Source organism: Abrus precatorius, unplaced genomic scaffold (assembly GCF_003935025.1).
Source record: "Abrus precatorius isolate BTA unplaced genomic scaffold, Abrus_2018 Scaffold9, whole genome shotgun sequence".
NCBI classification, from domain to species: Eukaryota; Viridiplantae; Streptophyta; class Magnoliopsida; order Fabales; family Fabaceae; genus Abrus; species Abrus precatorius.
In genome coordinates, this window is record NW_020874439.1 from 4,487,597 (window position 1) to 4,514,917 (window position 27,321).

Consider the following 27,321-nt stretch of genomic DNA (forward strand, 5'->3'; position numbering starts at 1 on the left):
AATAACATAAGTATAAATGAATTTATCCCTTTTCAAAAATTAATAACATGTATGAATATTTATTTTCAAAGTGTGTATTAATTATGACCATTTTATATTTCTAAATTTAATTTCTCGTAAACACTTCTATAAATCTAAAAAAATTGGGTTAATTAACTATAAGTATATATTGTATATTACTTAACAAATTATCAAAACTTTTTTGCTCATGATTGATGAATTCTATTTTAGATAGTATAGCATTTTGAATCAAATCTAACATATTTTACAATATGAATTTAATTGATACATAGTGTAAAGAAAATTCGCATTGTTTAGTGATAATACTTTGAGTAGTCTTATCACTTTAAAATCTCAAAAATATTATCTAAAAAATTAATACGAAATTATTCACTTCCAAACTTTTAATTAATTCATTAACTGATAACAGTCAATTAAATAGTCAAATTAATTTGATATTGGTGACCTGAAAACAATTTGACCATAAAATATACATCCATTGACCTTAGAGGTATAGTTTATGTGAGAAGAAATATGAAGAATTTTAAAAATAAATTTTAGAAATGATTAAAAAATATTTATTTTAGTCGAGGATAAAAAAAATATAAATAAATAAATGAAGACAAGTAAAGCCCAACACCATCGATGGGCCCAAATCAACCTTGTCCATATCCATATTTTATCATCAGGTATCAGCATTTGGTATCTTTCACTGTTTTAGTTTCAAAACAGAGAAAGAAGAAAAAAAAAAAAAAACGGCGCAGTGTTGAGAAAGCTTCATTCTTCAGAAATGGCATTGCATTTTCTGAAGCACCCCATAACCGTCTCACGAGGTTTGCAGAACGAAGCTTTCCTTTCTCGGTTACGAATTTCATTCACAGGTACCCACTCTTTCAAAATTCTTTTCCTTTCTATGATTTGGTTCCTATTTTATTTCAAATAAACTCTCAAATTATTACTATTATTATTATTGTTAGAGCTTGGAAGCTTAGTTATTTTATAAAAGTTGTAAAATGAGACAAATTAACTTAGGGGTTGTTTAGGATGGACTTTTGAAGGGGAATGGATGGAAGTGTGAATTTTTTATTTTTAAATTTATTATGTGTCATTTTTAATAGATAAATAAATAAATAATGCATTCAGAAATTATCACATTTATACTAATATATCATTTTATGTCTATTATTTTAGGAGATTATTAAGTTAAAATATGTTTATTTGAATTAGAATTTTTGCTCTCCGCTTCCCTTTTCCTTCAAAGCTCCCTTCCCAAACAACCTTTTAGTGTTTGACTGTTTCTCAAATAAGATTGTTTATGTTGTTATTGTTGTTGTTGATGATGATGATGACGACGATGGATAGTGAAACATGTGTGGTGCAATGATACTTTTACTGTTGTTGTTTTTCTTGGAAATTAACTTTAGTGAGATGCGGCAATGCTCAAATTCCAACTTCCTTCAGGAGCTACTCTACTGCAAAATCAGAGAAGGTTTTGCCAGTAAAGAAGTAAGCTTTCACATTTTGTAGTTCAATGCGTCCATTCTTGTGTATTTTGAACCTTTTTTTGTGTCATTCATGAGAACAAAGTATTTGTCAGACTCCAATGATGGTGGTGGTTGCATCATTATGTCATTGGGTGTTTTAATTTACCCAACTTGATACAGCAAATTATTTTGTAGCAATATATTGGCTGTAAAGCAAAAGCTTTTTAATAAGTTATGACGTGCTATTGAAGTTGCAGTGCTCGGTGTAAAGCTTCAATTTTTGAATTCTTTGATTTTCTCTGTGGTAATAATATATGTCATGGTAGTTGTGCTTTGGGTAGGGAATAGGGATGATGATGGTACTACTCACATTAAGAGCATGATAAGTTTAGCATTTTAATGAGGTAGGCTGTGAAACACAGCAGATTCTAAAAAATCTACCACCTATGATTTCTTGACGAAATCAATTTAAATGAGTTTTTTTAGATGTCAAAGCCTATTATAGTAAGGCTTATTTGTGGGGTGTACTAAAGCACTTTGGTTATCCAACTCAAATTCTTCAAAGGAATTTTCATTTTACTATCAAGATTGTTTTGGAGATATTTGAAAACTAGGCTTAGCTTAACTAACTCCCAAAAGCTAGTTGAAAGGAGGAGGGTTACCCTAGCTTTATAACAAGTATTCTAGTCGATGTGAGACATCTTAACACCCTTGTCATGCTCAAGATTGGACATCTGGTGTGAAAGTTCACAAGATTGGACATTTGCAGGTGGGTCAACAGGACTGAACATATATGGGCAACCCAACATTCAAATTGGATAGGGCTTTGATACCATATTAGAAAACTGGGCTAACTTACCCCCAAAAGTGAACTCAAAGGAGGAGGGCTCCTCAAGCTTATAAGAAGTATTTTGACTCTATTTCTAGCTGATATGGATATCTTAATAGGAGTTAACCATGACAAAATAATTACGGTCTAGCAGGTATTTGGTTTGTACATAAATGGTGAACCAGTTTTCTTTTTATTTAAAGGAAATCGAGGGTCATATTTATCTATTACATTCACTATTGTCCTTTTGGTGATTTATGCATGTGGTTTTAATAAAGGATGATGCATCAAACAGTCATTGATGCTGTAGACTGGTAGTCTCAGGTTCAACAACAACAAAAGCCTTTCCACTATTTAGTAGCCTTAGATGGAAAAATATTTCCAACATGACTTGCTACTAGATGGAGGAGAACCATGAGCAGAACTTTAGAATATTAGATGAAATTGGTAATAGATAAACTAAATGAACATAATGAAAAAAGTAAGGACTAAAATGAAATGAAAATAGAATATAATCATAGTGATCAAAAGCTTAATTAGGCCTTACCTTTACTTTTGACTAGAAAGAGAGATTATATTAGAGAGGAAAGTATAACTAAGGGAGGATAAGATATTCTATAAAACATTATGAAATAGTAATTATACATTATTTATGGTATTACTTGGCTTCTTTTTGGTCTCATACTTCTGGTATCATTGGGAGAGTCTTTTTAACTATTGTATATATGTGCGTGCATGTGTGTGTGTGTATATATATATATATATATATATATATAGATATATATATTATTAAATATTGTACTAATGACATTGAAATGCTTTGTATCTATTTGCGCATTTACCTTTTAGGAAAAAGCGGCTGGATGAAATATGTCTTGAAAAATATCAGCAATATAGTAGATCAGTCATCCAATCATGGATTTTGCAAGGTAACTAATTTCACTTGTTATTTCCAATGTAGTATGTAAATGTTTCATCAAGCAACTCACTTGGGTTATACTAATTAGTAGAATTTAAATCAAGTGGCATCTGGATTAGTAGATATGTCATATGTCGAGCTTCTATAAGTTCGTATGTAGCTTTTATGCTATTTCAAAGATCAGTAGTAATGGAAGTTTTTCTTTGGGGATTAATTTGGGTCTTCTACTTTTTCAAACATCCATTCTTAATCAAGTAATCAATTTATCATATTATTGATATAGAATTATAGATATCATGTTAAATATAATACAATTACTGTGTGTTTCACATGGAATATGGTCTGAAACTGTTTTGTGGTTCATTTTTAGTATGTAATGGTAGTTGTAAATTGTAATATGATAATTTTCATCAGTTCTTTTAATATCATATTAAACTTGTGTAACTCTCCATCTTATATGATTATATCCATGATTTTTCTTTGAGCTACCAGTAAACATTGCTATTCTATAGTATTGTATGAAAGACCTAGTAATTTTTTCTCTAATCAAAGATGAACTGATTGTACCATAATTTTCACTAGTTATAATCAGATTATGGTCAAAGGGATCTCCATGAATGATTTTCAAATTTGTTTGTTAGAGGGGACAACTACTGGTAGATATGTGACAAAACTTGTTAAACTATTTTCAAAAGTTGAGTATAATTCTTTTCATTTGTGTTTCTGTTTCTATTTCTTGCTTCTCATCAGTACTTTCCTGATTGTTGTTTCAACTGTGATAATATCATGGGTTAGGTATACCCGACCCAAACCAAACTAAAGTTAATGGGTTAATTTAGGTAATTAGATATATTTGGTTTCCAAAACAATAAACTCAATCACTTTCAGGTTGGGTATTGGGTCTCCCTTTTTGCAACCAATGAACACGACCTAACCTGATTAACTATATATATAAATATATATATATATATATATATATATATATATATATATGTATATTAAAATGTTATATTATATTTATATTTTAATATTTTTATGTGTATTTCTAAATGTTATTATATTTTAAATGCAATTCTTAATAAATGGTTTACTATTTGAGTATAAATCAAAATTTTGTAGGTAAAGATTGATAAGTTTCTTAATTTAATTTGATAATTAGATTTCATAAATGACAAAAAAGTTTATGATAGAACCCAATGTTTAAACTGAATATGAAAGACTGTTCTTTATTACTGAACCTAATCCCCAATGCTACACCAATGTGGTACAGATTAGGAATAGGAAGAATGATTACAAAATTCAATAACCTGAGGTGATTCGAGAGGCCTCACTCTCCAGACCAGCCTATTCTATTCCAACTGAAAAAAACTCCAAACTAACTATCTGTGCTCATATTTATTTACTAACAGAGCCAGCTGTCCATTATTAATAGAATTGGTTATTTACACTTTTATTTTTCTGACTAGTCTTCTTTCTCCTAGTATATACATGTTTGAATCTATCAATACCTCCCTCCCCCCTAAAAGAGCCACCTTGTCCTCAAGGTGAAAGTCAGGGAAAGCATCTTGAATGGAGCTAGCTGATTCCCAGCTATTCTCATGATCTGGCAGCTGCTTCCACTTGATAAGGACTTCTGTTTCACCTGCCACAGTTTGGCGGGTCTCCAGCAGCTGGTCAGGACTTACTTCCAATTCATACTCTGCAGACAACATAGGGGGTAGAGGTTGTGCTGTTGTAGTCGGATGAATGGCCTTTTTAAGTAGTGATACATGAAAAACTGGGTGTATACGACTGTTTTCTGGGAGCTGCAATCGGTAAGCTACTTGCCCAATTTTCTCCATGATCTGATAAGGCCCATAAAATCTGGGACTCAACTTAGCATTAGGCCTTCTAGTTAAAGATTTCTGTCTATAAGGTTGTAATTTCAAGAATACCCAATCCCCCACTTGATAAACAACATCACGTCTATGTTTATTTGCCTGCAATCTATTTTGATTTTGAGCTTTACACAAGTTATTCTGCAATTCCTTCAAAATCTCATCTCTTTGCTCTTGTAACTGGTTGACCTGCTCAATTTTAGATGGAATAGTAGTCCCTTTTAACAAAAGAGGAGGGTCTTGGCCATACAAGGCTTTGAAAGGGCTCATCTTGGTGGAAGCACTGTAATTGGTGTTGAACCAAAATTCTGCCCAGCTCAACCACTCAGGCCAATGTTTGGGTTTAGACCCTGTCATGCAACATAAATATGTCTCTAAACAGCAGTTTACCACCTCTGTTTGACCATCAGATTGAGGATGGTAAGCAGTGCTAAAGTTTAGTTTAGTGCCAGCTTGTTTGAATAATTCCTTCCAAAAAGCACTCAAAAATATTTGATCCCTGTCAGAGACAATGGTGGAAGGAAACCCGTGTAGCTTTACCACTTCTTTCACAAAAGTTTGAGCTACCTCTACTGCTGTGAATGGATGACTGAGTGCCATAAAATGGGCATATTTAGTAAACCTATCCACTACCACCATGATGGTATCTTTACCTTGAGCCTTGGGTAAGCCACAGATGAAATCCATGGAAATGTCTGACCAAACCTGCGTCAGAATAGGCTGTGGCTGCAATAATCCTGCAGGGGAGAGGGTCTCATGTTTATTTCTTTGACAAATTTCACACTGCATCACAAATTCTTTGATATCATTCCGCATTCCCTCCCAATATAACACCCCAGCCACCCTTTTGAAGGTTCTGAAATAACCTGAATGTCCCCCAGTTGGTGAACTGTGGAGTTCATTCAGGATAGTTGGAATCCTCGAATACTGTTTAGGCAGAACCAGTTTTCCCTTGTAGTATAATTTGCCGCCTCTCATGGTGTACCCAACAGTTGTATTGGGATCAACTAGCAACTTCTGCATTATTGCTTGTAAGCTAGCATCTTTCTGAACTTCTTTATCCCAAGCCTCCCATTCATCAAATTGCAACACTGTCATTGTTGAAAACAGGGGTCTCCTGGAAAGTGCATCTGCAGCAGAGTTTTCTTTCCCAGGCCTATATTTAATCTCAAAGTCATATCCAATTAATTTAGAAACCCATTTAAATTGTTCCTCTGTCAGTAACCTTTGTTCAGTAAGGAATTTAAGACTTTTCTGATCAGTAACAATGGTAAAACGATTGTCCATTAAGTAGTGCCTCCACTTTTGCACGGCCTGCACCACTGCCATCAATTCCCTTTCATAAACTGATTTATTCTGCCCTCTCTCCGACAGTGCTTGACTCCAAAATGCTAAAGGTTTGCCTTCTTGTAACAGGACAGCTCCTAAACCTTTACTCGAAGCATTGGTCTCCACAACAAAAGGTTTCCCAAAATCAGGCCAAAGCCACATTGCTTCCACTTTTTTCGGATCTGTCGAGACACCTTTCTCTGAAATAATATGGCCAAGATATTCTAAACTTGGCTGCCCAAATGTACATTTCTTCTTGTTCACCTTTAATTTGTGTTCTTGTAACACCTTCAATACCTCTTCCAAATGGGACAAGTGCAGCTCAACAGTGAGGCTGTATATTAATATATCATCGAAAAAAACCAACACATACTTTCGAAGGAAGGGTTGAAGTACCTCATTCATGAGAGCTTGAAAAGTGGATGGTGCATTTGTTAAACCGAACGGCATCACTAAGAATTCGTAATGGCCTTCATGTGTTCGAAAAGCGGTCTTCTCCACATCTTCTTTTTTTCATTAGAATCTGATGATAACCAGATTTCAAATCCAGTTTGGAAAATAATGTAGCTCCTCCCAATTCATCTAATAATTCTTCTATAACAGGGATTGGAAATTTATTGGGGATTGTGACTTTATTCAGAGCCCTATAATCTACACAAAATCTCCATCCCCTATCTTTTTTTTTCACCACAATAATAGGGCTAGAATATGGGCTAATGCTAGGCCTTATAATCCCTGCTTTCAATATCTCTTGCACCAGCTTCTCTATCTCATTTTTTTTATAATGAGGGTATTGGTATGGCCTAATGTTAGGTATAGGTGCTCCTTCCTTCAAATATATAGCATGATCATTGTTTCTGCTAGGAGGTAAGCCCTCTGGATCCTGAAATAACTCGTTGTAGTGCTGCAACATGTCCTCAATGAATGAAGGGATTGCCACTGTTTCTGCTGAAGGTTTAGTTTCTACTAATTTCACCAAATACCCTTCTCTCTTCCTTTTAATTCTTGCATCATCATCTTCATTGAAGTTTTGGTTTTGGACAAAGTTGGATCTCCTACTAGAATTTGTTGCTGCTGTCCCCTCCCAATGGTCAGAGTTAACTTGCCAAAATCAGCTCTAACTTCTCCTAGACTAGCCAACCATTCCAGCCCCAAAACTAAATCTGCTCCTCCTAGTTCAAATAGGAAGAAATCTTGATTAATTTTTAATCCTTGCAACTCCAGTATAAACCCTTTACACACCCCTTGACATTTCACTTTGTGTCCATCCCCTACCTTCACCACGTAAGGAAGAGTCTCTTCTTTGACTAGATTGCATCTTTTCATTAACTCAGGGGATATGAAGTTGTGGGAAGCTCCACAATCTATCAAGATTATCACCTTCTCCTCTCCTATCCTCCCCTATACCTTCCAAGAATTTCTAGCTGTCAGCCCAGCCATAGTTAACATAGACATCTGCAATGTTTTCTCAGCCCTTTTTTCTTCCTCTCCTTCCCATTCTACCCCCGTCACTATCTCTATCCCCCCTGATTCCTCATCCTCTATCAGCAACATATGTAATTGCTTATTTTTGCATACATGGTTCTGGCCAAATTTCTCGTCACATCGAAAGCATAATCCCTTTTTAATCTTATCTTGCATTTCCTCATCTGTCAATTTTTTAAAAGCTGCATCTCTGTTTCTATTCCCTCCTTGATTATTACTGCCGGCACTGCTCACCGTGTCAGAACTCTCCCCATTCCCTTTATTGTTACTGAAATTTGATGATTGCATCCCTGTTTCTCGGGTATAACTTCTTGTCCCAACGTATGACCTTAACGAATATCCTGTCTTGTTCCCTTGCTGTGTTGCTGCTTTCATTGCAACTTGATTTTTTTCTTCCACCATTTGGGCTTTCATCATGAGTTCTGCCAAATTGCAGGTTCGTGCAATTTTACCTCTGTTTTGATCTCCTCTTTAAGGCCATTCAAGAAAATTCCCACCAAATAGTCTTGATTAATTCCCTTCAAGAAACCTGCATATTTCTCAAATTCTTTGACAAACTCTTCCACTGAATCTGTTTGCTTCAGCCCTAGCAAAACCTCGAAAGGGTTCTTCATTAGAGTTGGCTAAAATTGCCTTACTACCGCTGTTTTGAATGAATCCCAAGTAGGATTGGGATTGCAAGATTCCCACCATTGAAACCAATTCAGTGCCTTTCCTTCCATTGCTACCATAACTGCCTGCATTCTCTCTTCTTCTTGAACTCCCTTCAGCTGAAAATACCTCTCTAAACGATTCGTCCATCCATATGCCTAGTCACCTGTAAAAATAGGAATTTCAAGTTTTTGCCATTGTGTATTCTTTATTAAACTCGATTGTTCTTGTGCTGAATCAGAATCTTTTTCATGACTGTAATCTCTTTCTGGACTGCGATCTTTTCCATGACTTTGATTCCTCCGCGACAATTCCCCTACAACTTCTGTGAGATTTGAAATCATATCTTCCAACTTCTGAAATCTTGCGTCTTGCACATTTTCTTGTAAATCATGATCACGATTCCAGTTCTGCAGTGTGCGCTCCAAGGCTTCAACCCTTGCCTCCATTCTCGTTTTTCTCATGCATCAATTTCTCCCAAGATCGTCGTTCTGCACCAGGATCGGTGCTTTGATACCAGTTGATAGAACCCAATGTTTAAACTGAATATGAAAGACTGTTCTTTATTACTGAACCTAATCTCCAATGCTACACCAATGTGGTACAGATTAGGAACAATGTTATTAATGGCGGATGGCAGTTCATGGCGAAAACTCAAAAAACTGCCATAAAGTTATGGCGGCCGCCATGGCGGGTTATGGCAGATTTATGGTGGATGTAATAAAATATATAAAAAAATACTATAGGTCACAGAAAATAATAGAAAATAATTAACTAAAAAGATATGTAACATAACCTTCAATCTAAAGTATAATTAAATACAAAATATGTAATTATCAAATGTCAAGTTAACAATAAAAATAAAGATTATCAATTTAGTCGTCGTCTTCAACTCCAACATAATCATCCTCTTTCTCATCCACCAAGGCATATCCCTCCTCTTCTTCTCCTTCAGATTGTAGAAGATTAAATTCTAATTCATCTTCTGTTTCTTCCAACATTTCTTCATCTTCTAATTCTTCATCATCATCTTCAAGAACCATTTTCTCTTTTCCTTTTGTTGTTGAACATGCCTTAATCTTGGAAACTTTTGCAGCTTTGATAGTGATACCACTTGATGGATTCTTTCTTTTCTTAGAATGACGCCTAGTATATGTTGTAGGCTCTCCAATTCCAAAAGCTTCATAAACAGTTGCCCAATTTAAAGTGTTATCACCATAAAAAACTAAGTCATTTCCAGCATCCTCATCTAGAGTATCATCATCCATTTCTCCAACCAACCACTCATTACACTCATCAATATCATTGAGTGTAATTGGATCAATTACATCTTTAAGATTGTAACGTTCTTTGAGTTGTTGGTTGTATTTCACATAAACCAAGTCATGTAATTTTTTGTGATCAAGCCTATTTCTCTTCTTTGAATGAATCTGCAACGTGAGTTTAATTATAAGAATATTAATCAGTTTCTCTCTAATTTATAAAAGAGAATAGTAGGCTCGAGAGATAAAAAATTACTTGCTCAAAAACACTCCAGTTGCGTTCACATCCGGATGCACTACATGTCAAGCTCAAAATTTTGATAGCTAGTTGCTGCAAATGTGGAGCTGAATGTCCATACATTCTCCACCATTGAGCTATAAAATGAAAGATAAATTATAACTCTGAAGATGAAGTATAACCTTAAAATTAAAATATTGAAGAATTTGATGAATTACCGGGAGCAATGCTTTTTCTTTGTGATTTTGCAAAGTCGGACCCAAAGAGACCACTACCGCTCTTGTAAATTGGTAATTCAAGTAGTATACTTTGTTGCACATCCCGACTTGGCACCAACCTCTTGATACAATCATACAACCCATTTCTAACTTTCAAATCAAATTCAATTTGAGGGTTGTCATAGTAAAATTCCGGGTTTAAAATGTGACCAGCTGCATGTAATGGACGGTGAAGCTGACAAGTCCATCTGTTATCAATGATTGCAAACACATCTTTGTATTTACTTTCATTATTTTTGAATGACTTCATGATAGCTTCTTTACTTTTCTCCATTGCTTCATAAATATACCCCATAGCTGGTCTTCTTTCTCCATCAACCAAACGTAACACCCGGACAAGAGGAGCCATGATTTTCAAAGTATACACCACATTATTCCAAAATACAGGATTTAATAGAATTTTTGTTGCTTGCTTCCCTTTAGCTTCCTTTGATAACTTGTTTTTACACCATTCCTCAGAAATAAACATCTTTCTAAGATTTGCTTTTTCTTGGTGAAGTCTATCTAATGATAGAAAAGAAGTTGCAAATCGAGTAACTGCATGTCTTACCAATTCCCTCTTGTTTGTAAAATTTCTCAACAAACTCAAGGTACTTGAATGACTGTAGATAAAGCCAACAACCGATATTCCCCTTTGAATTGTCTTCTTTATCAAAGGAAGCTTTCCAATATCTTCAAGCATAAGATCTATGCAATGAGCTGCACAAGGAGTCCAATAAAGATGTGGTCTTTTCGCTTCTAACATCTTACCAGCCAAGACATAATTGCTTCAATTATCCGTTATCACTTGCACAACTTTATCTTCTCCAATCTCTTCCACAAGAGCATCAAGCATCTCAAATAATTTTTCACCGGTCTTCACAAAATTAGATCCATCAATAGACCTCACAAACATAGTACCAGCAGGAGAGTTGACCAAAAAATTAATCAAGCATCTTTGCTTTCGATCGGTCCATGCATCTGACATTATGGAACAGCGATGTTTGCTCCATTGCTCTTTATGATCTTTCATGAGGGAATCGGTATATTCTAGCTCTTTCTTTAGAAGTGGAACTCGAATATCATGATAACTTGGAGCTGGTAAATTTGGACCGAAAGCACCAACAGCTGTAAGCATTTCTTGAAAGCTCTTCATTTTAATGAGGTTAAAGGAAAGGCCAGCTTGATACCAAAATTGAGCTATGTATTGATGGACCCTTGCCTTGGCTTCTTTGTCACATCGTTCTCTTATATTTGTTTGTCTCAATTTTTCCTTTTTTCTTTTCTCAATTGCACTTTCAGGCTTTCTACAAAACAAGTCCATTGGCCCTTTCTGATTTCCAATGGCAACGCTACGGATTTGGGTATCCTCTTCATCCTCACTTACATCATAGCTTATACCTTCAAAGCTTCTCACATTTGGCATCTCAAAATTATTTTGATTCTTTTTTTCCTTTTGATATGTCTCAATCTCTTTTCTAACTTCTTTCGGACACTTGGGACAAGCTTTCACGTTACCCTTCTTTCCGATTAAATGTTGTTTCACTCTAGTGATTCCCACACTCATAACTTTTCTACAAAAATTACATACAATGTTGTTTGTATCTCCATCTTTCACCGAATGAGCATATTTCCATCCCGGGTCAGAACGATTAGAAGTTCTTGAACAATTTAATGAAGACTCATGTTGAGCCATGTTAAGCGTAGCTGAAATAAGTAGAATTTTTTTTTGAGGAAAATCAAAGAAAAAACAGAGAAAAATAGAAATGTGGGAGAGGTAAAAATTGAAAGATGGAAAGGGTAAAATTTAAATGGGGGAAATAAAGAAAAAACTGAGAGGAAAAATGAAAAAAAATAGCTACCAGAAAAATGGAGTCGCCGGAGATGGAAGTGCAGTCGCCGGAAATGGAGGTTGGAGTCACCGGAGATGGTGCAGTCGCCGAAAATACAGACCGAAATGCACCAAAACAGAAACACAGAGCCCAAGAAAATGAGATCTCAGCAACGAAATCTCAGAGAAAGCAGTCGCAGAGAGAGAGAGAGAAGTGGTCGCAGAGAGAGAGAGAGAGAGATGGAGGGAGCTCAAAGAGATGAGCAGAGTGGGGAGTGAGATCTCAAAGAGTGCGATTGCAAAGAGAGGGAGAGTGAGATCGTAAGGAGAAGAGAGAGAAAAAACCTGGATTTAGGCAGTTGGGTTCTGAACTGGGTCGGGTCGCGTCGCGTCGGATCTGGCCCAAAAGTGCAGAAAATCCATTTTTTTTTTTAAAAACGCCATTTATCACGATTTCCGCCATGGCCGGCCGTTACCGCCATGCTTGTAACGGCCGCCATGGTGCCGCCACGTCATTCCGCCACGCCATGGCGCCGCCATAACGGCCATTTGACAACACTGATTAGGAATAGGAAGAATGATTACAAAATTCAATAACCTGAGATGATTCGAGAGACCTCACTCTCTAGACCAGCCTATTCTATTCCAACTGAAAAAAACTCCAAACTAACTATCTGTGCTCATATTTATTTACTAATAAACAGAATTGGTTATTTACACTTTTATTTTTCTGACTAGTCTTCTTTCTCCTAGTATATACATGTTTGAATCTATCAGTTTATTCTTTTAAATACTGATTACTGACCTAATTACGCAATCCAAACCAACAAGTTCATGGTTAGGTCAGGTTGGTCCAGGTCACATGTCTGAAAAAATGAAAAATTGATTCAATCCAACCTGTTATGTTTGGTCAGTTAGGGTAGGTTAATTTTTTTGTCAAAATCCACCGAACTTGACCTATGATCACCCTAGGTATATATAATTGTGGTGCAGAATGAAATATAATGCAGAATGAATTATGGGTAATAGATTGGCAATTGTTGGGGGTCTATAGCCAAGCAAAAGGCCATATTGTGGAATTGGATTTCTTGAGGGTCAACAACTTGCTGCAGGAGTTTGTTAGGATGGAGCATCAATAGTGCCATAAAAGGATTGGGACGTTTAAGGAGTATGCCTAGAGATGGTGAGATGTGTCAACATGGGTTAAGCCTCCTTTAACAGAAAAAGAAATGGTAGTTGTATTTAGATACTTTGCAATCACTTTTCTATGACAAGATGATTGAAAGTATATCATCAAACTTCTTAGGCATTGTTATAATAAGAGAGTAGAAAGCAGTATGAGGAGTGGAAACATTGCTCGCACTTCTGTTGGGATGATTAGCACAAAAAAACTCAAGTGAGCAAGGAAAGAAGAAATAAGGAGAAATCAATGCAGTTACATTTTACCAAGGCGGATACCCCCTTAGAAGGCCCAATTATAAATCCCTTCATCTCCAACAAACTTTCCGCAACCCTCGTATGCCTTACCCATATGTTACATTACAACCATTTGACCAGCTCCACAACCTTACCACCCAATGCTTTACTATTCAGTTTCACCTACTCCACTTAGAGCACCTTCCATGAGACTACCTCAACCCAATCCGCCATGAAGCCAAAGGACACCTACTCCACTTAGAGCACCTTCCATGAGACTACCTCAACCCAATCCGCCACGAAGCCAAAGGCCAAACATCGTCCAAAGAAGACCACAAAATAATCAAGGCAGCAAACAAATCTGATCTGACCAACCTTCAGTGGGGTTGTAACATCCTCATATCACTCTGATTTGTATGTTGGCATGGTGTGCATCAATGCATAATTCTAATTTAACTTCTGCTTGATTGAATCTTTCAAATTAGAGTAGAATCAAGTTGCAACTCAAAAACAATAAGTACTGCAACTAATATAATGTAGAACCTTATTATTTGTCTATTTCTTTCTCTTTTTGCTTACTGTCCTTGACTCAGTACACTCAAATGTATGTGAATATTTATTTTAGCAATTAAGTGTAATTTGTCATTTAGTCTCCTTTTGTGCTTATTAATTGTAGGAAAAGACTATTACTAAATGAATAACATATGGGATGCAGGCAAAGTATATGTGAACGGGAAGGTGATAAATAAAGCTGGTAGCCCTGTGCCTGAAAAAGCTGTTGTGGAGATAATGGCTGATGTTCCCAAATATGTATGTAGGTGAAGCCATCAAGCTCTATTTCCTTGAAATAATATCTCAACTTCAAATTTGGTGAAACCATTCGTTTGGCCTTTTTATATCAACACAGAGCTGGACATAAGTTAGAAGCTGCTATTGAACAGCTTGGTGTTGATGTTACCAGTAAAGTAGCTCTTGATTCTGGGCTGTCAACTGGAGGATTTACTGACTGCTTACTTCAGTACGGAGCATCATTTGTTTATGGAGTTGACGTAGGTTATGGACAGGTATAGTATTAAATAATTCATTGTTTTTTTAGGTTTTAGTGGAGATGTGATATTGATATGGGAAGGGTAAAGGTGACATGGCACACTTGCTTTGGTGCCAACCAATTAAGCTAAAAGCTTATTATTTTTTCCCTTTTTTTTTGGAGGGGGGGGGGGGGGACGGGTTTTATGAGAACTCAGCTATGTACGGGAAGGTTTCTTATATTTATTGTTTGTGTTGAATGTTTGGCTTATGTAGCTATCTCTTACAGGCTTAAACTTAATTAGTGCTGTACTTTATTTTGTTATCCTTTTGGGTTGTTTTTAACTTATTGTTATTAGTTATGCCTTAGATGAATGATGATTGTGCCTTTAAACTATGTCTTTTGAATACTAATGATGAATAAGTTTTATGTTTTGTGTACATTGAGTTTTGGGCATCCATTATGTGTGTATTATAAATTATTTCCATTGTATCTGCTGTCTATTGCATAGTGCTCTTCTGCTACACTTGTATTGATTTTGGTGTTGGTCACTCTCCACTGTAATCTAGAATTAAGCACTTTGCATAGTCTACATAGACCTGGTATCATCCCTTTATGTAGAATAGTAAATTTAAGCATATATTGTAGAGCTATCAGGTGATGGTGGCTGCAATATTTTCTGTCTGAATAAGCATGTGTATATTCCAGTGAATAGGCCAACAGGCTGACTTATTATGTGACACTTATTGTTAATGATAAATTTACAAGGTGCTCATCTCATTTTTGCTGGAGTGGAGCGTACTTAGTGCTATCATAATTCCAGACATTTTAGCCTTAAATTTCTTTCTCCACACACTTTGGGATCCTCCTGTTTTCTTTCTTTTTTTTACCACATATTATTTTAAAGGAAAATTATAAATTTACAGTGAAATCAGTAGATTGATGAAATTATGACAACCAAATGGCTCATTACTTGTACTTGCAAATAAAATTTAAATTTATGTTCAGTTCTTAAATGATATATAAATATATCAATTGTTTTATCAATAAAAATAATTTTATTTTTATTTTTTTAAAGACAAGGGAAATAGTGGTTGCTGTAGGTTTGCTGCTGAACCAATATGGTCTTTTGGGTAAAATTTATAAGGATTTTTTTTAATTGAAATGTAATATGCAAGATGTTGCTTTTGCATAAACTAAAGCATGTATATATATTCTTTATGCTTCTGGAACGTCATTTGTGAGGAACTGTGCCATTTGAATATTTATAGTAAAATCTTTGAATTATATAATTTGAGAAATTTTGTTCAAATCCAGTAAACTAATCCAAAATAATTCATCTTATTTTATAAATTAACCAAGAACGTAGAAACATGGTCTTTTGTGTATGTCTGACTTATATTTCCTTTAGAAAATTTATACAATCTTCTTAATCTCCCATGACCTTTCCCCAACTGCATTACTTCATTGCATGTCAATTATGCTTAGTGATTCTCTACTGCTCATGAACTCATGATTGTATATTATTTAGGTAGCTGACAAAATTCGAAGAGATGATCGTGTATCAGTGATCGAACGGACAAATTTAAGATATCTTGCTGGACTCCCACAAAATGTTGATTTGGTGACCTTAGACCTCTCATTCATCTCTATTCTCACGGTAAGCTCTGAAATCAGGTTAAACATTTACTTCTATTCCTCTTCTGTTGATCGGTGTATAACAATGGTTCTGAAAGTTGGATTGGTACTGCCAGTTTAAATAGGAACTATCCCATTTACCAGTCGGGTTCATCCTGTTCAACCAAACTTAGTCAAAACTGTTAAACAATTGGCAGAATCAGGCATGGTGAATTGATTGAGCCGTTCTGTTTTTGGTGGTAGGATAGCACCTTTTTCAAGATGGCGACATTTTTAGATAGTGTGTTAATGTTATATAATTTAAAAAGGCTCGGAAAACTCAATATGGGGATTGAACTTGTGAAATGATAGATAATGTTTGCCAATCTTTGTGACAGAGAGAAGGCCCTCTGATCAGTATCAATGTGATACAAGGCCTGAGATCACAAATGTACAATAGAAATGAATCTCCTCTCAACACTCCAGGTATTTGAGAGACCTTGATTCTCCCTCCCAATTTCACTCAAACCAAATAAAAACTCTATACTTACAATAATTTATACCCTGTCATCTCTCCCTTTGAACTAATTACAAGTTACAACAAGCTAGGAATAGAAATTGGCCCATCCTTCAACTGTCTGCTAATATATAGTCATTTATTCAACTAAACATTTGTAAACATTATTAATAAAAGCTATCAAACAAAATAAATAATTTTATTATTTATAGTTTTTTTCTTTACTCACATATTATATGTTTCTTTGTAACTATAACTATGTATAAATAAATTTTGATTAAAATCTGATAGACTGAATGTAAACTATAGTTCTTCCAGTTAAATGACCAGTCATGTTTCTAGAATTCTGGTCTTGACAACTACACTTCCACTTATTCCAATTTCCAACGTGTAACTGTGATTTATATTTTGCTTCTTAATCATGTTTGGAATTTGTTAGGAACCCAAAGAAAATAAAATGTGAATTAGAGAGGAATCAAAAAATAAGTATACTTTTTTTATTTCAAAAAGAGAGAACTCTTTTTAAAAATGCGAACAAACATGCTCTAAATTCTTTCCAAGGGTTTCCCTTCGCAAAGGATTTCTCCTTTCACAAAGAGCTAAAAGCTCAATTTACAAATGTTAACAAATCTCAATGTCTTTCCCTTTACTAACTAATTCCTTCCACGAACTAACTACAATAATTGCCTCAACTAACTTTCCCTTCCCTCTCTCCTAACTCCTAACAGAATTAGTTAGAATATTTTCTGTATACATGAACTATCTCTCGGTATCACGAGCAACATAAGAATAGTTTGATTACACATATGTATATACACCAAAATGGCATTCGACTGGTACCTTATAGGTGGATATTAACTTTTCAGAGCAACTATTCTTTTAAAAATGACCATCATGATCGTGTTTCCTTATTATTCTTATCATACATATATTAACTTCAACTTCTTAATCATCTCTAATTATTCTCTTGAGATGTTTTTCACATATCTAAGAATTATTTGTATGATTAGCCTTCTTGACCTACTAAATGTTCTTTTATTCTTTTAACAGGTCATGCCTGCTGTGGTCAATGTTATGAAGGAAAATGCAGCATTAGTGACTTTGGTTAAACCACAATTTGAAGCTCGTAGATCTCAAGTAAGGGATACAAACTCCTATGCTGTTTGTTTTGGTTCTCAGCTCATGAATTCTATTTGGGATATCCAATGATATTGTTTATCAAATAGACTAATAGAGTACTAAAATACACTCTTTTCAAAACATTACCAATATATTGTTCATTTTGCTGCATAGATTGTCAATGCATACAGAGTCAGGGGAAAAAACACTATTTTCCAATTTACACATGTCAATGAGATACTATTACCAATATATCATTATATGCAAGCAGGATTATGGTTTTGTATAGAATAATCACATTTTGTCCCATTTTCTTGGAAATCAAGAAGAAACGAAATATTATTTCTGAATTTTCAGTATCATTTTCTGTGCAGGTAGGAAAAGGAGGGATAGTGAAAGATCCCATTGTCCATCAAGAGGTGTGTGTACTTTATATTCTGCTCAACATTCAATTTTATTCCTGGCTAAACTCCATCTAATTCAAAATTGTTTAGTTAAAACAAGTCTTCCCGCGTTATGTGGGAGTCTGGGACAGAGTAGTCTTTAAAGCAATATGGCTTCTCTATGGGTTTCTTATGGTATTTTAAAGGCTCTCAAACTGTACTACAAAGGGATTGGAGTCGGAGAACTCTTTTGGGCTATTAGTATTATTTCGTTTCAGTTGTTTTCCTCTGTATGCTCTTTGATTTTTTGTGGACAATTCCATATCCTTTTCTGAATTCTTCATTTTCTCACTAAATTTCTTCTATTAAAAAATCCAAAATAAATACATGAGCTTTGTTAAGTAAAATATCAAGCAACAAACTTTGGAAAGATGTAATTCAAGGGAAGAACAAATTCTACTTTTACCATACCACACTCATCATACAACTATAATATTTTTGGGAGATTCTGTTCTTTTCATATTTAAAAAAGTCATTAATAATAAACAGAAGGAAGGATTTTGAATAAGAAAATTCTTGGCAGTAAATGAAGTTTAGATCTCTGGTCTTTCTATTGTCCTAATCATTTGATTTGGGTAATATCAACTCAACTCCATTAGCCACTACATATATATTGACTGTTCAAGGTTTATTTTTTGATGATCGCAATACCTAGCAATTTCAGGTTAGGACCCCTGCATTAACTGCAGTTTCGTGATTAGTAACTACACCTGCAAAATGTTGAAATGAATCCTAGATTGGATAAGCTTCTCAAATCAATCAATTCTTATAAGACAAGAAAGTAAAAAGGTAAAATGAATCAAACATCTCTCAAAAGTTAAATTCAATTTATGCACCTCACCTTTTTTTTTTTTTTAAGTTTTCTTATTTAACTTCTCTAGAATTGAGATGCATAACTTGATTTTAACTTTTGAGAGAAGTTTGATTTATTTCACTTTCCTATTTCTGCTCCTATGGCTTTAAGTACCTATGGAGAAGTTTGTGTAATGTGTAAACTAGCTTAATCAGTAGAATAAAAACTATCTAAAAAATTTATGATATTTGCATCTTTTTTTGTATTTGTTGAATTGTTTTAATGCACACATTAACTTGTAATTAACACAAGACAATGTGAAGGTGACTGATTTCTCCGTTTCAGGTCCGCGAGAAGATTATAAAGGGAGTAGAGAATTTTGGTTTCTGCTGTAAAGGTTGGATTGAGTCTCCTCTGAAAGGTGCCGAGGGTAATACAGAATTCCTTGTTCACTTCAACAGAACCATAGTAAAGGTTCCTGACAAATCTTGAGGAATTTATAGGATTTATAGGATTTATACTTAATGCATTTCTTCAATCTTCGAGAAAGATTGCCAGTTTGAAAGATGTAATATGTGGATGGGCTGTATTCTTGTATAGGGATGAGTTATTGTGCCACTGAATGACTGGTGAAATTTTGTACCAACTATGAACCATTTAAAGAATGACCAATGATTAGTGAAGAACCTGATGAGTAATATATATTTACAAACGAGATATTTGAGCATTGGAATGCAATTACCAAAGCTGCATCTCTTAAAATTCACCATTCATCTATTCCTTGGACATGTATTTCCTCTTTATTGTTACCTCTCGGGATGGACACATGGTGGCATGAAAACATGGTGAGGAGCTGCTTACCTTTCCGTAGACTGGATGTTGTAGTTTCTTCCTTTTGATCCCGTATTTATTGTCAAAGTGTGTTGCATAATGAAGCTTTGAATTTAGATGTTTTAAATTTGAACTATATTCTCCTTAAAATGACCAATATTTCCTTGATACTGCTCTGGTTACTAGATAATCTTCTGAAAAAACAAAATGTACCTAACCTGAAACTAATTTCATAATTGTACCCTCAATATATTTATTTAGTTGATGAGACGGGGGAACTATTCAATTTGTTGTCTAAATTGCAAGAGACGTCAGAGTTCAAAGAAAACGATGTTAAATAGTTGAACTATTCTCTCTCTCTCTCTCTCTCTTAAACACTAAATAAAAAAAATGTAGAATTTCATTAAATTGCACCAGAAAGGGAAAGGAGGTCTAATTCTGAAATGGTATATAAAGCAGGTGTGGTCTATTCAATGCAAGCCATATTAGTAGTATAACATGCTAACTTGGCTAAAGTAAGATCTATTTTACCAACAAAGAATGATTCTGAAGTCAAAATATGGTAGAGGAAATCCTAGAAAGGGTATGGTAGATATGATAGCTTATCAAGCCATTTATTATATGCTTATGCTGGAGAATGAGTCTCAAAGGGGCAGCCGACCATAGATTTTTAATCCCACTTACAGTCTCCAAAGTAATTAGATAAGACCCGTTGCTAGTGGTGTGTCAGCCACAAAGATGCAATTTTCTTTGGTCAATGTGGTGGCTGGATCCATTGGCAGTTGCCTAATGAAAATGTGGAAGTAGGGATCTTGATGCAGTTGTTACATTGTATTTTACTTGTTACAATATGAATAAGAGAAATAACAGTTTTACAAAAGTGAACCACCACAATCTATCAATGCAATTTATGCTTTTCCATCCTTTCATTGTAGCTTGCGGCTATCTCATTCCATTTTAGAACCAACACTTCTAAATAATTTTGATTCTTGGCACGGGATCAAAATGAGCTTGAAAAATGAAATTTCTTCAAAGAACTCTTACCATTACCATGAATTTATTTCTAATTAGCACGGGTCAATAACACATCAAAATAAAAATAATAATTGTAGTGATTTTTATGCATAGAAAATAAATCATACATGTTTAAAAGAAAAAAAATTTACAAACAAGTTAAATTACTAGGTGTCCATATATTAATAACGTTTAAATAGAAAAAAAAAGTTTGAATTGAATTAAAATTAATTAACCAAGGGTATATACGATAGTGTCTTCCAATAATTAACAGTTACAACAAATCCACCCAACATTCTTGTCACAACTCACAACCCCATCTGCAGATGCTATGTTGGTATTGGCTGTGAATTAAATTTAGGCAAATTTAAGGAATTAAAAGTAAAATAATTATTAAAAATATTATTAATGCATTTCTAACATTATTTTCAATTTACTCTCAGCATGATTTTTAATAAAACCTTTCTATTTATTGATTCTTTAATCATTACTCTTAGGACAATAATGGTTAATAAATTTATACTTTAACAAGGACAAACTGAAATGAGAAACCTTTTCCCCAGTCGCTTGTCTCCCCTAGGTAAAAACTGGTACAGCATAATAATTTAGCACTCATCATTCTATATTACGCTCCAATTGCATAACCCATTTATCAATAATAGAATGTAAAATATGTTTTACCAATCATCTAATGCTTGAGCAACAACATTGCTATTTACAAATGACCATTGCACTAGTAACAGTAAGTGGTGTGCGGAGACTTTCATTTTCCTCTTTGATTTTTGTGTAAGCTTAAGTAGGCATCTAAGAATCGGAAGAAACTACAGTATCCAGCATTTCCAAAGGAATTTTAAGACCAACCACTTGTCCAATGACCGAGAACCAGGAAACCAGATATTGTTCAATAATGAAACCATTTTTATTCAAAGACGTATCACCATTGAAGAGCAGCTTCATCCAGTCACTTGTCCCACATGGATGTAATTTGCACCATGGCCTGTTCAAATATGGATGTTCCTACAAGTCATAACATTGAAATCAGTTAATTTATGCATGATTATGAACAAATTTGGTGATAAGGTGTACATATTAATTATGGTTATTTTTAACATAAGAAGTGGTTAAAAACTAAGTAAAATTATTCCATTGTGTGTTTTAAGAGCAGTGTTCAGCTTATAAAAGCAGAAGTCTATGCCAAGTGCATTTGCAGACCAAATGGCACTTTTATGGTGATCTAATAATGGAAATTTTCTGCATTTTCACTCCATATCTATTTATAAAGCTGTTTCATTAAAGAAATAATCACAAGGCAAGACCAGGTGGACCAAATATTAATATATTTTTGGTATATTTTCAACAGAAGCAAAGTTGTTATCACAATAATCATGAAATTTTATAGCAAAATAATGAGAAGAACAACATGAAAAGGGGAAAAAATGAAATAAGTTATTACCTCATGAGTTATAAATGTCCATTTGGATTCTGCCAGTAGGTTTGCAGAGTGACCAGGAAGGTCCTTTCCGATTTCATTGAACGGCAAAGGTTGTCCATCTACATTATCAAACATTATAAAATACGTAATGGATATCATTTGTTTCAGTAAAAAAATTACTTTTTTATAGACATATCAGAAGGCAGATGTAGATAAATGTGATAGTGTGATTCAGCATACAGAAAGAAATGGTTATTTCTTTTTCATGGCTTTTAGATAAGAATAGAAAATTTAAAACCCCAAATTTAAAATCATTTGTATTCAAGAAAGTCAACACTATCAACCTAGACAGAATCTATGTTCCTCCTTACAGTTGTACTTCCCTCCATTTTTCTGATAAATATTTTTCACAGCCTCAAAAAGTTTCAAAACTATCCACAACATCAATTACAAAACTTAAGCAATCCAACATGAAAACGATATAAAAGGTGCACAATTATTGATTTAGCTAGCATTTCTTGTATCCACATCTAACAACATAAAAGTTGTAAAGACCACTGGATCAGTGCAAGTCACCAGGTTTCCAACAAAAACATCCATAAGGTGGTCCTGGTTTTCAAGCTTAATTGTTTTAATGAAAAGCGCAATTCATAATTATGCATCCATTAAGATATTTACCACCCACAACTTCATAGATGGAAAAGTAAACGGTCATACCACTATAGTAAGAACGAAAATAGAAGACTGGAACTCTATATGAAGGACTGTAAATGATATGAAAATCATAGTGGTTTACTTCATGCTCAGGACCTAGTAGAGAGGAAAAAATACAATATTGTAAGCAATAGGGAAGAGTTCTGAAACTGAAACTGACAGTAATCAAATTTATGGTAGGAGGTAAACATAACTTATATTATAAATATCAACTAGGCCATACATACTAAAGTGGCATTATCAAAGGGCTCTTCTCTTTGTGAGATGTTGCTCTCTTCTTTCCATGTCAGACATCTATTGCTCTCTTCTTCCTGTAATGACAATTACAATCCAATAACTTACATCATCAACTCCACCATTACGGATCTAGTCATAAACTGAATTGTTGCCAGACCTCATTTGATTTGACATGGCACATGTTCTCCAGTGATAAGTATCCTTCCACCTGAAAAAGAGGCAGACACAAAAACCAAGATAGCTACACTATGGTCTATGCATAGAGCAATAAGGCAATGGACATAGAAATCTCATGGGCAAAACCACCTTATGAGAAGACAACAAATGATGTCTTGGACATGGGATCCACAGCCATGGAGGAAAGGAAGGATTGAACCTTTTCCACTTCTCAGAAAAAGTATGAGCAGAAAGGGAAAAATCACTTGAAGAGAGAGTCCCATCCCAAGGGATCATGTCCTTAACAGCTCCTTTTAAGTCCATACCTACACAAGGAGATGTATCATGTATGTATTTCTCATGACCAAGTAGACATTAATTGAGCAAAAATAATTAATCCATAAGATATACAAGATATTTGCACCCTAACCTAATCCTTGTTCTGCCCCTACTCAGTGCGCCCCTGAACTTTACAAGGAATTGCAATGTCTTGAATTTGGGTTAGGCCTAACATAACCGCAAAAGCTAGCTCGCGAGGTGAAGATACTTGAGCCAATAAGCTCTAGTTCATTCATATTTGTAATCAATGTGCGATCTCAACACATTTGATCAAACACGAGTCAACTGTCCAAACAAATTAAAGAAATGGCAACAGTTTATAGGATTGCAAACAAAAAAACTAAGGCGAGAGTTCTCCTTCTGAAGGCCTCTTCTTCACAGAGGGTTTCCCTTTTCACAATAGAGACTTCGCCCAGTTCTCGAATCTAAATTCCCAAATGCCTACCTTCACCATCTTCTTGCTATTTAAGCTCAAAACCCATGCCTAAGTACCTATCCCATCAATAGACATCCAACCGTCTAAATAACTCTCACCCTGCTCCCATTCACTCTTGGGGTTCCTATCACTGTACCTCCAATGTCATGGAAATACAACATATTTCCCTTGCCTATAAAATATCCTATTCCCAAGAACCCAAACACAAACATAACCTGAACATTTTTCCTTTTAAAGAAACAAGAATCCTAAGAATTTGGATCTTACATGAGCAAGCAGGACAGTAATATATACATTGAAGTCCCAAAACAAGTTCAACTGAAATATCCAGACAAATCATATCACCAAAAAATCCATTGAAAACAATGAACACAACATCAAATTCATCATAATTGTTTAGCTACCAAAACTTAACATCAAACTAATTAATCAACCACAGTTGTACAAACCTAGAACTATTGGATATTGTTTGTGACTATGAATGCACTCAAAAATCCAAACTGAATGCAACTAACATAACTTCTCCTTTTGCAATTTCTAAGGTTGAAAGGAAAAGGATTATTGGGTAACGATGGACAGCTCTTCATTCAGAAACGGGAAGCCTAAAACGCAGTCGTTTGGTCAATTGGAAGAAGAATTTCCGTTTTATATCAAACTTGCTGCTGAAATTTAGTTTATTATTTTCTCAAAAAATAAGCTTTACAAAAAATGTGGAACCCTTAGATTAAAGTTTTTTTTTTTTTTTTTCCTGTGGTTTCACCGGGGATCAGAAATTTAAGTATATTGCGTGAAATAATGAAATATTATCAAAGTATTTTATTTGTAAATTTTATATAATGAATTTTTTTCATTTATACAATAATAAATAACTATACAGTAATTTCACATTAAAATGCTTCATATATTTAGTAAATTGATTAAATTACAGAAAAATTAATATGGACTTAATAAATAAAAATCTAATTTTTTATTTATTAGAAGATAATGAAAATTTTGATAAGTTTAAAAATTAAAAGTATGGTCTTTAAGACAATAAATTAATTACGTCTCTCATTATATGCTTTTGAAGAGAAACATTGAGTCTTATATAAAATTAATAATTTGAGTGAGGAAAATTATTATACCAAAAACTCATGCATATTGTTCAATTTTGTTATAGTTCTCAATGTAGATCTTTTAGTTAATTTGGTAATTTATTGATATTTCTAATAACTGGGATTAAAGATATCATTATTGTTAGATTATTATGATCCATATTTATGAATGAATTTTGTGACAAAACACTATTATTATTCAATTATTGAGATTTATATTTGTAAATGAATTTTATGATTTTCCATAAATGAATAACCATTATAGAAATTACATATTATATAATCTTAACAATATAAGTACACAACAAGTTTGAAGTAGAATGAAAAATATCTATTTATTACTGATAGAAGTTGGTTTAAGTAACAAGTGATTCAATATCGATTAAGCAATGTCTTAATTTTAAGTTCTTTTGTATATAATAAATTTTCAAACTCTTAGTAAATGAGTCAACTAGCATGAAATTAGTCTTAATATATTCTATGAAAATTTGCTTATTTTGAAAAGTTACAACCCAATTACTTAATCAATTATATAACTTATTTTTTCTTAAATCTTATAGTTAGTGAAATTACTTTAACTCTAAGTCTCAATATAAAAAAAAATAAAAATTACATGGCTAAAATTATAATTGAATATGAGTTAACTTGAGCAATAATTATTATATTATTTTTTTATGATTTTTATTATTTAAATACAAAAATATTATTTATTAAATAAAAATAAAAATAGCAGTGTGTTAACATTTATGTTTTTATTTAAGAATTAGTAATACATTTTTTAACAATATAATAATTAAATGATAAAATACAATTTTATAAAATAAGTTATTAATACAATAATAATTAATTTAAATAAAAATAAATGGACAACTGTTAAAATTAGATCTAATATTTTATTATTATTTTTTAATAAGTTTTAATAATTATGGATTCATTATAATTTAGATTATAAATGAAATGGGTATTTTTAATATAATTATAAATATATACAACTTTAAATGGTTTTTTTAATGAGTTTTATATAGATAAAGATAGATTTTGTATTAAAAAAATGGTATAAAAAGTGAAAAAAGCAGTTGTTAATATATATTTAAAATTTAATAATTAATGAATACTTATATAAATCAATAAATAAAAATAGAAAATTAAAATTAAAATATTATTTGATTTTTTAATTTTGTAAATAATATACAAGCACGTGTTTTTATTTATCTTGTATTTTGTCTAATATTATATAAATACTACAATGTAGTTAATTTCATATATTCATAAAATTAAGTAATTTACAATCATTCTAATTTTTTTAAATATTTTTTTAAAATTATGTTAAAATATTATTTATAAAATTATATAAACATAAGTTATAATTATTTAATAATTATCAATAATACATGTTAAAATTAAAAAAAATATGTAACTTAATTTGATGATAAATTATTATATTTTATTTGATATTATTTAATAACAATAATCATTATAAATATTTAATATTATACAAATATAATTTTTCTTTATCTATTTTTTAAGCAATTTTATTTCTCTACAACTTTATAATAGAAAATAAATTATATAAATTAAATATTTTTAATAAATTATTTTCTAAAATAGTATATGATTATCCTATAAAAAAGTGAGTTAAAATAATTTTTTTTTTAAAAATTGTAGTTCTTGAGTTAGCCCTAACATACTTAACCATATGATCTTTTTAACCTTATAGACTTTTGACCCTAACTCACATGATTAAGGCTAAATTAGTTAGAACTTGCTTATTTGAAACTCTAATTGTACTTTTACTATTCTTATATGAATTACTAGTGTCATTATTATTTTAAAAATTCTTTAAAAACATTAGAAAAAAAATATTTTCAATGTCATTCTTTAGAGCAAAGTTTTTAGCAACTAAACAAGTTATATATCTCTTTATATACCCTTTAAATCCTTCTTAGTTTTAAATATCCATTTACAACCAATATA

At 33.1% G+C, this 27,321-nt stretch overlaps 2 protein-coding genes across 3 annotated transcripts; one reads left to right on the forward strand and one right to left on the reverse strand.

Annotated features, from left to right (window-relative positions):
- The first annotated feature begins 1,424 nt into the window (after positions 1 to 1,424).
- On the forward strand, positions 1,425 to 19,640 carry LOC113849322 (putative rRNA methyltransferase YqxC). The gene is given in 9 exon segments (XM_027479158.1): positions 1,425 to 1,506; positions 3,163 to 3,242; positions 14,294 to 14,321; positions 14,323 to 14,396; positions 14,486 to 14,642; positions 16,137 to 16,265; positions 17,790 to 17,876; positions 18,233 to 18,277; positions 19,440 to 19,640. Coding segments are annotated over 8 exon segments (681 nt in total). The 5' UTR covers positions 1,425 to 1,506; positions 3,163 to 3,228; the 3' UTR covers positions 19,587 to 19,640.
- A 1,912-nt stretch (positions 19,641 to 21,552) lies between these two features.
- LOC113849321 (ubiquitin-like-conjugating enzyme ATG10) lies at positions 21,553 to 24,848 on the reverse strand. Of its 2 annotated transcripts, XM_027479157.1 has the most exons (8): positions 24,707 to 24,848; positions 23,960 to 23,965; positions 23,629 to 23,804; positions 23,480 to 23,530; positions 23,309 to 23,396; positions 23,089 to 23,181; positions 22,393 to 22,490; positions 21,562 to 21,956 (listed from the first exon to the last, which is right to left on the reverse strand). In XM_027479157.1, the coding sequence occupies exons 3-8, from the start codon at positions 23,800 to 23,802 to the stop codon at positions 21,744 to 21,746; spliced, it is 717 nt and encodes a 238-aa protein (XP_027334958.1). In that variant the 5' UTR covers positions 23,803 to 23,804; positions 23,960 to 23,965; positions 24,707 to 24,848; the 3' UTR covers positions 21,562 to 21,743. The 2 variants fall into 2 exon arrangements, with proteins under 2 accessions (XP_027334957.1, XP_027334958.1); XM_027479156.1 differs by having other exon boundaries at positions 21,553 to 21,956; positions 23,909 to 24,848.
- Between the last annotated feature and the right edge of the window lie 2,473 nt (positions 24,849 to 27,321).

Coding starts and splice junctions, on each gene's coding strand:
- LOC113849321 (XM_027479156.1), bottom strand. CDS start 23,802: ATGGACTTAAAAGGAGCTGTTAAGGACATGATCCCTTGGGATGGGACT. Junction 23,531..23,628: donor ATTTGTTGTCTTCTCATAAG/GTGGTTTTGCCC, acceptor CCTCTTTTTCAG/GTGGAAGGATACTTATCACT. Junction 23,182..23,308: donor TGATAATGCCACTTTAGTAT/GTATGGCCTAGT, acceptor CCTCTCTACTAG/GTCCTGAGCATGAAGTAAAC.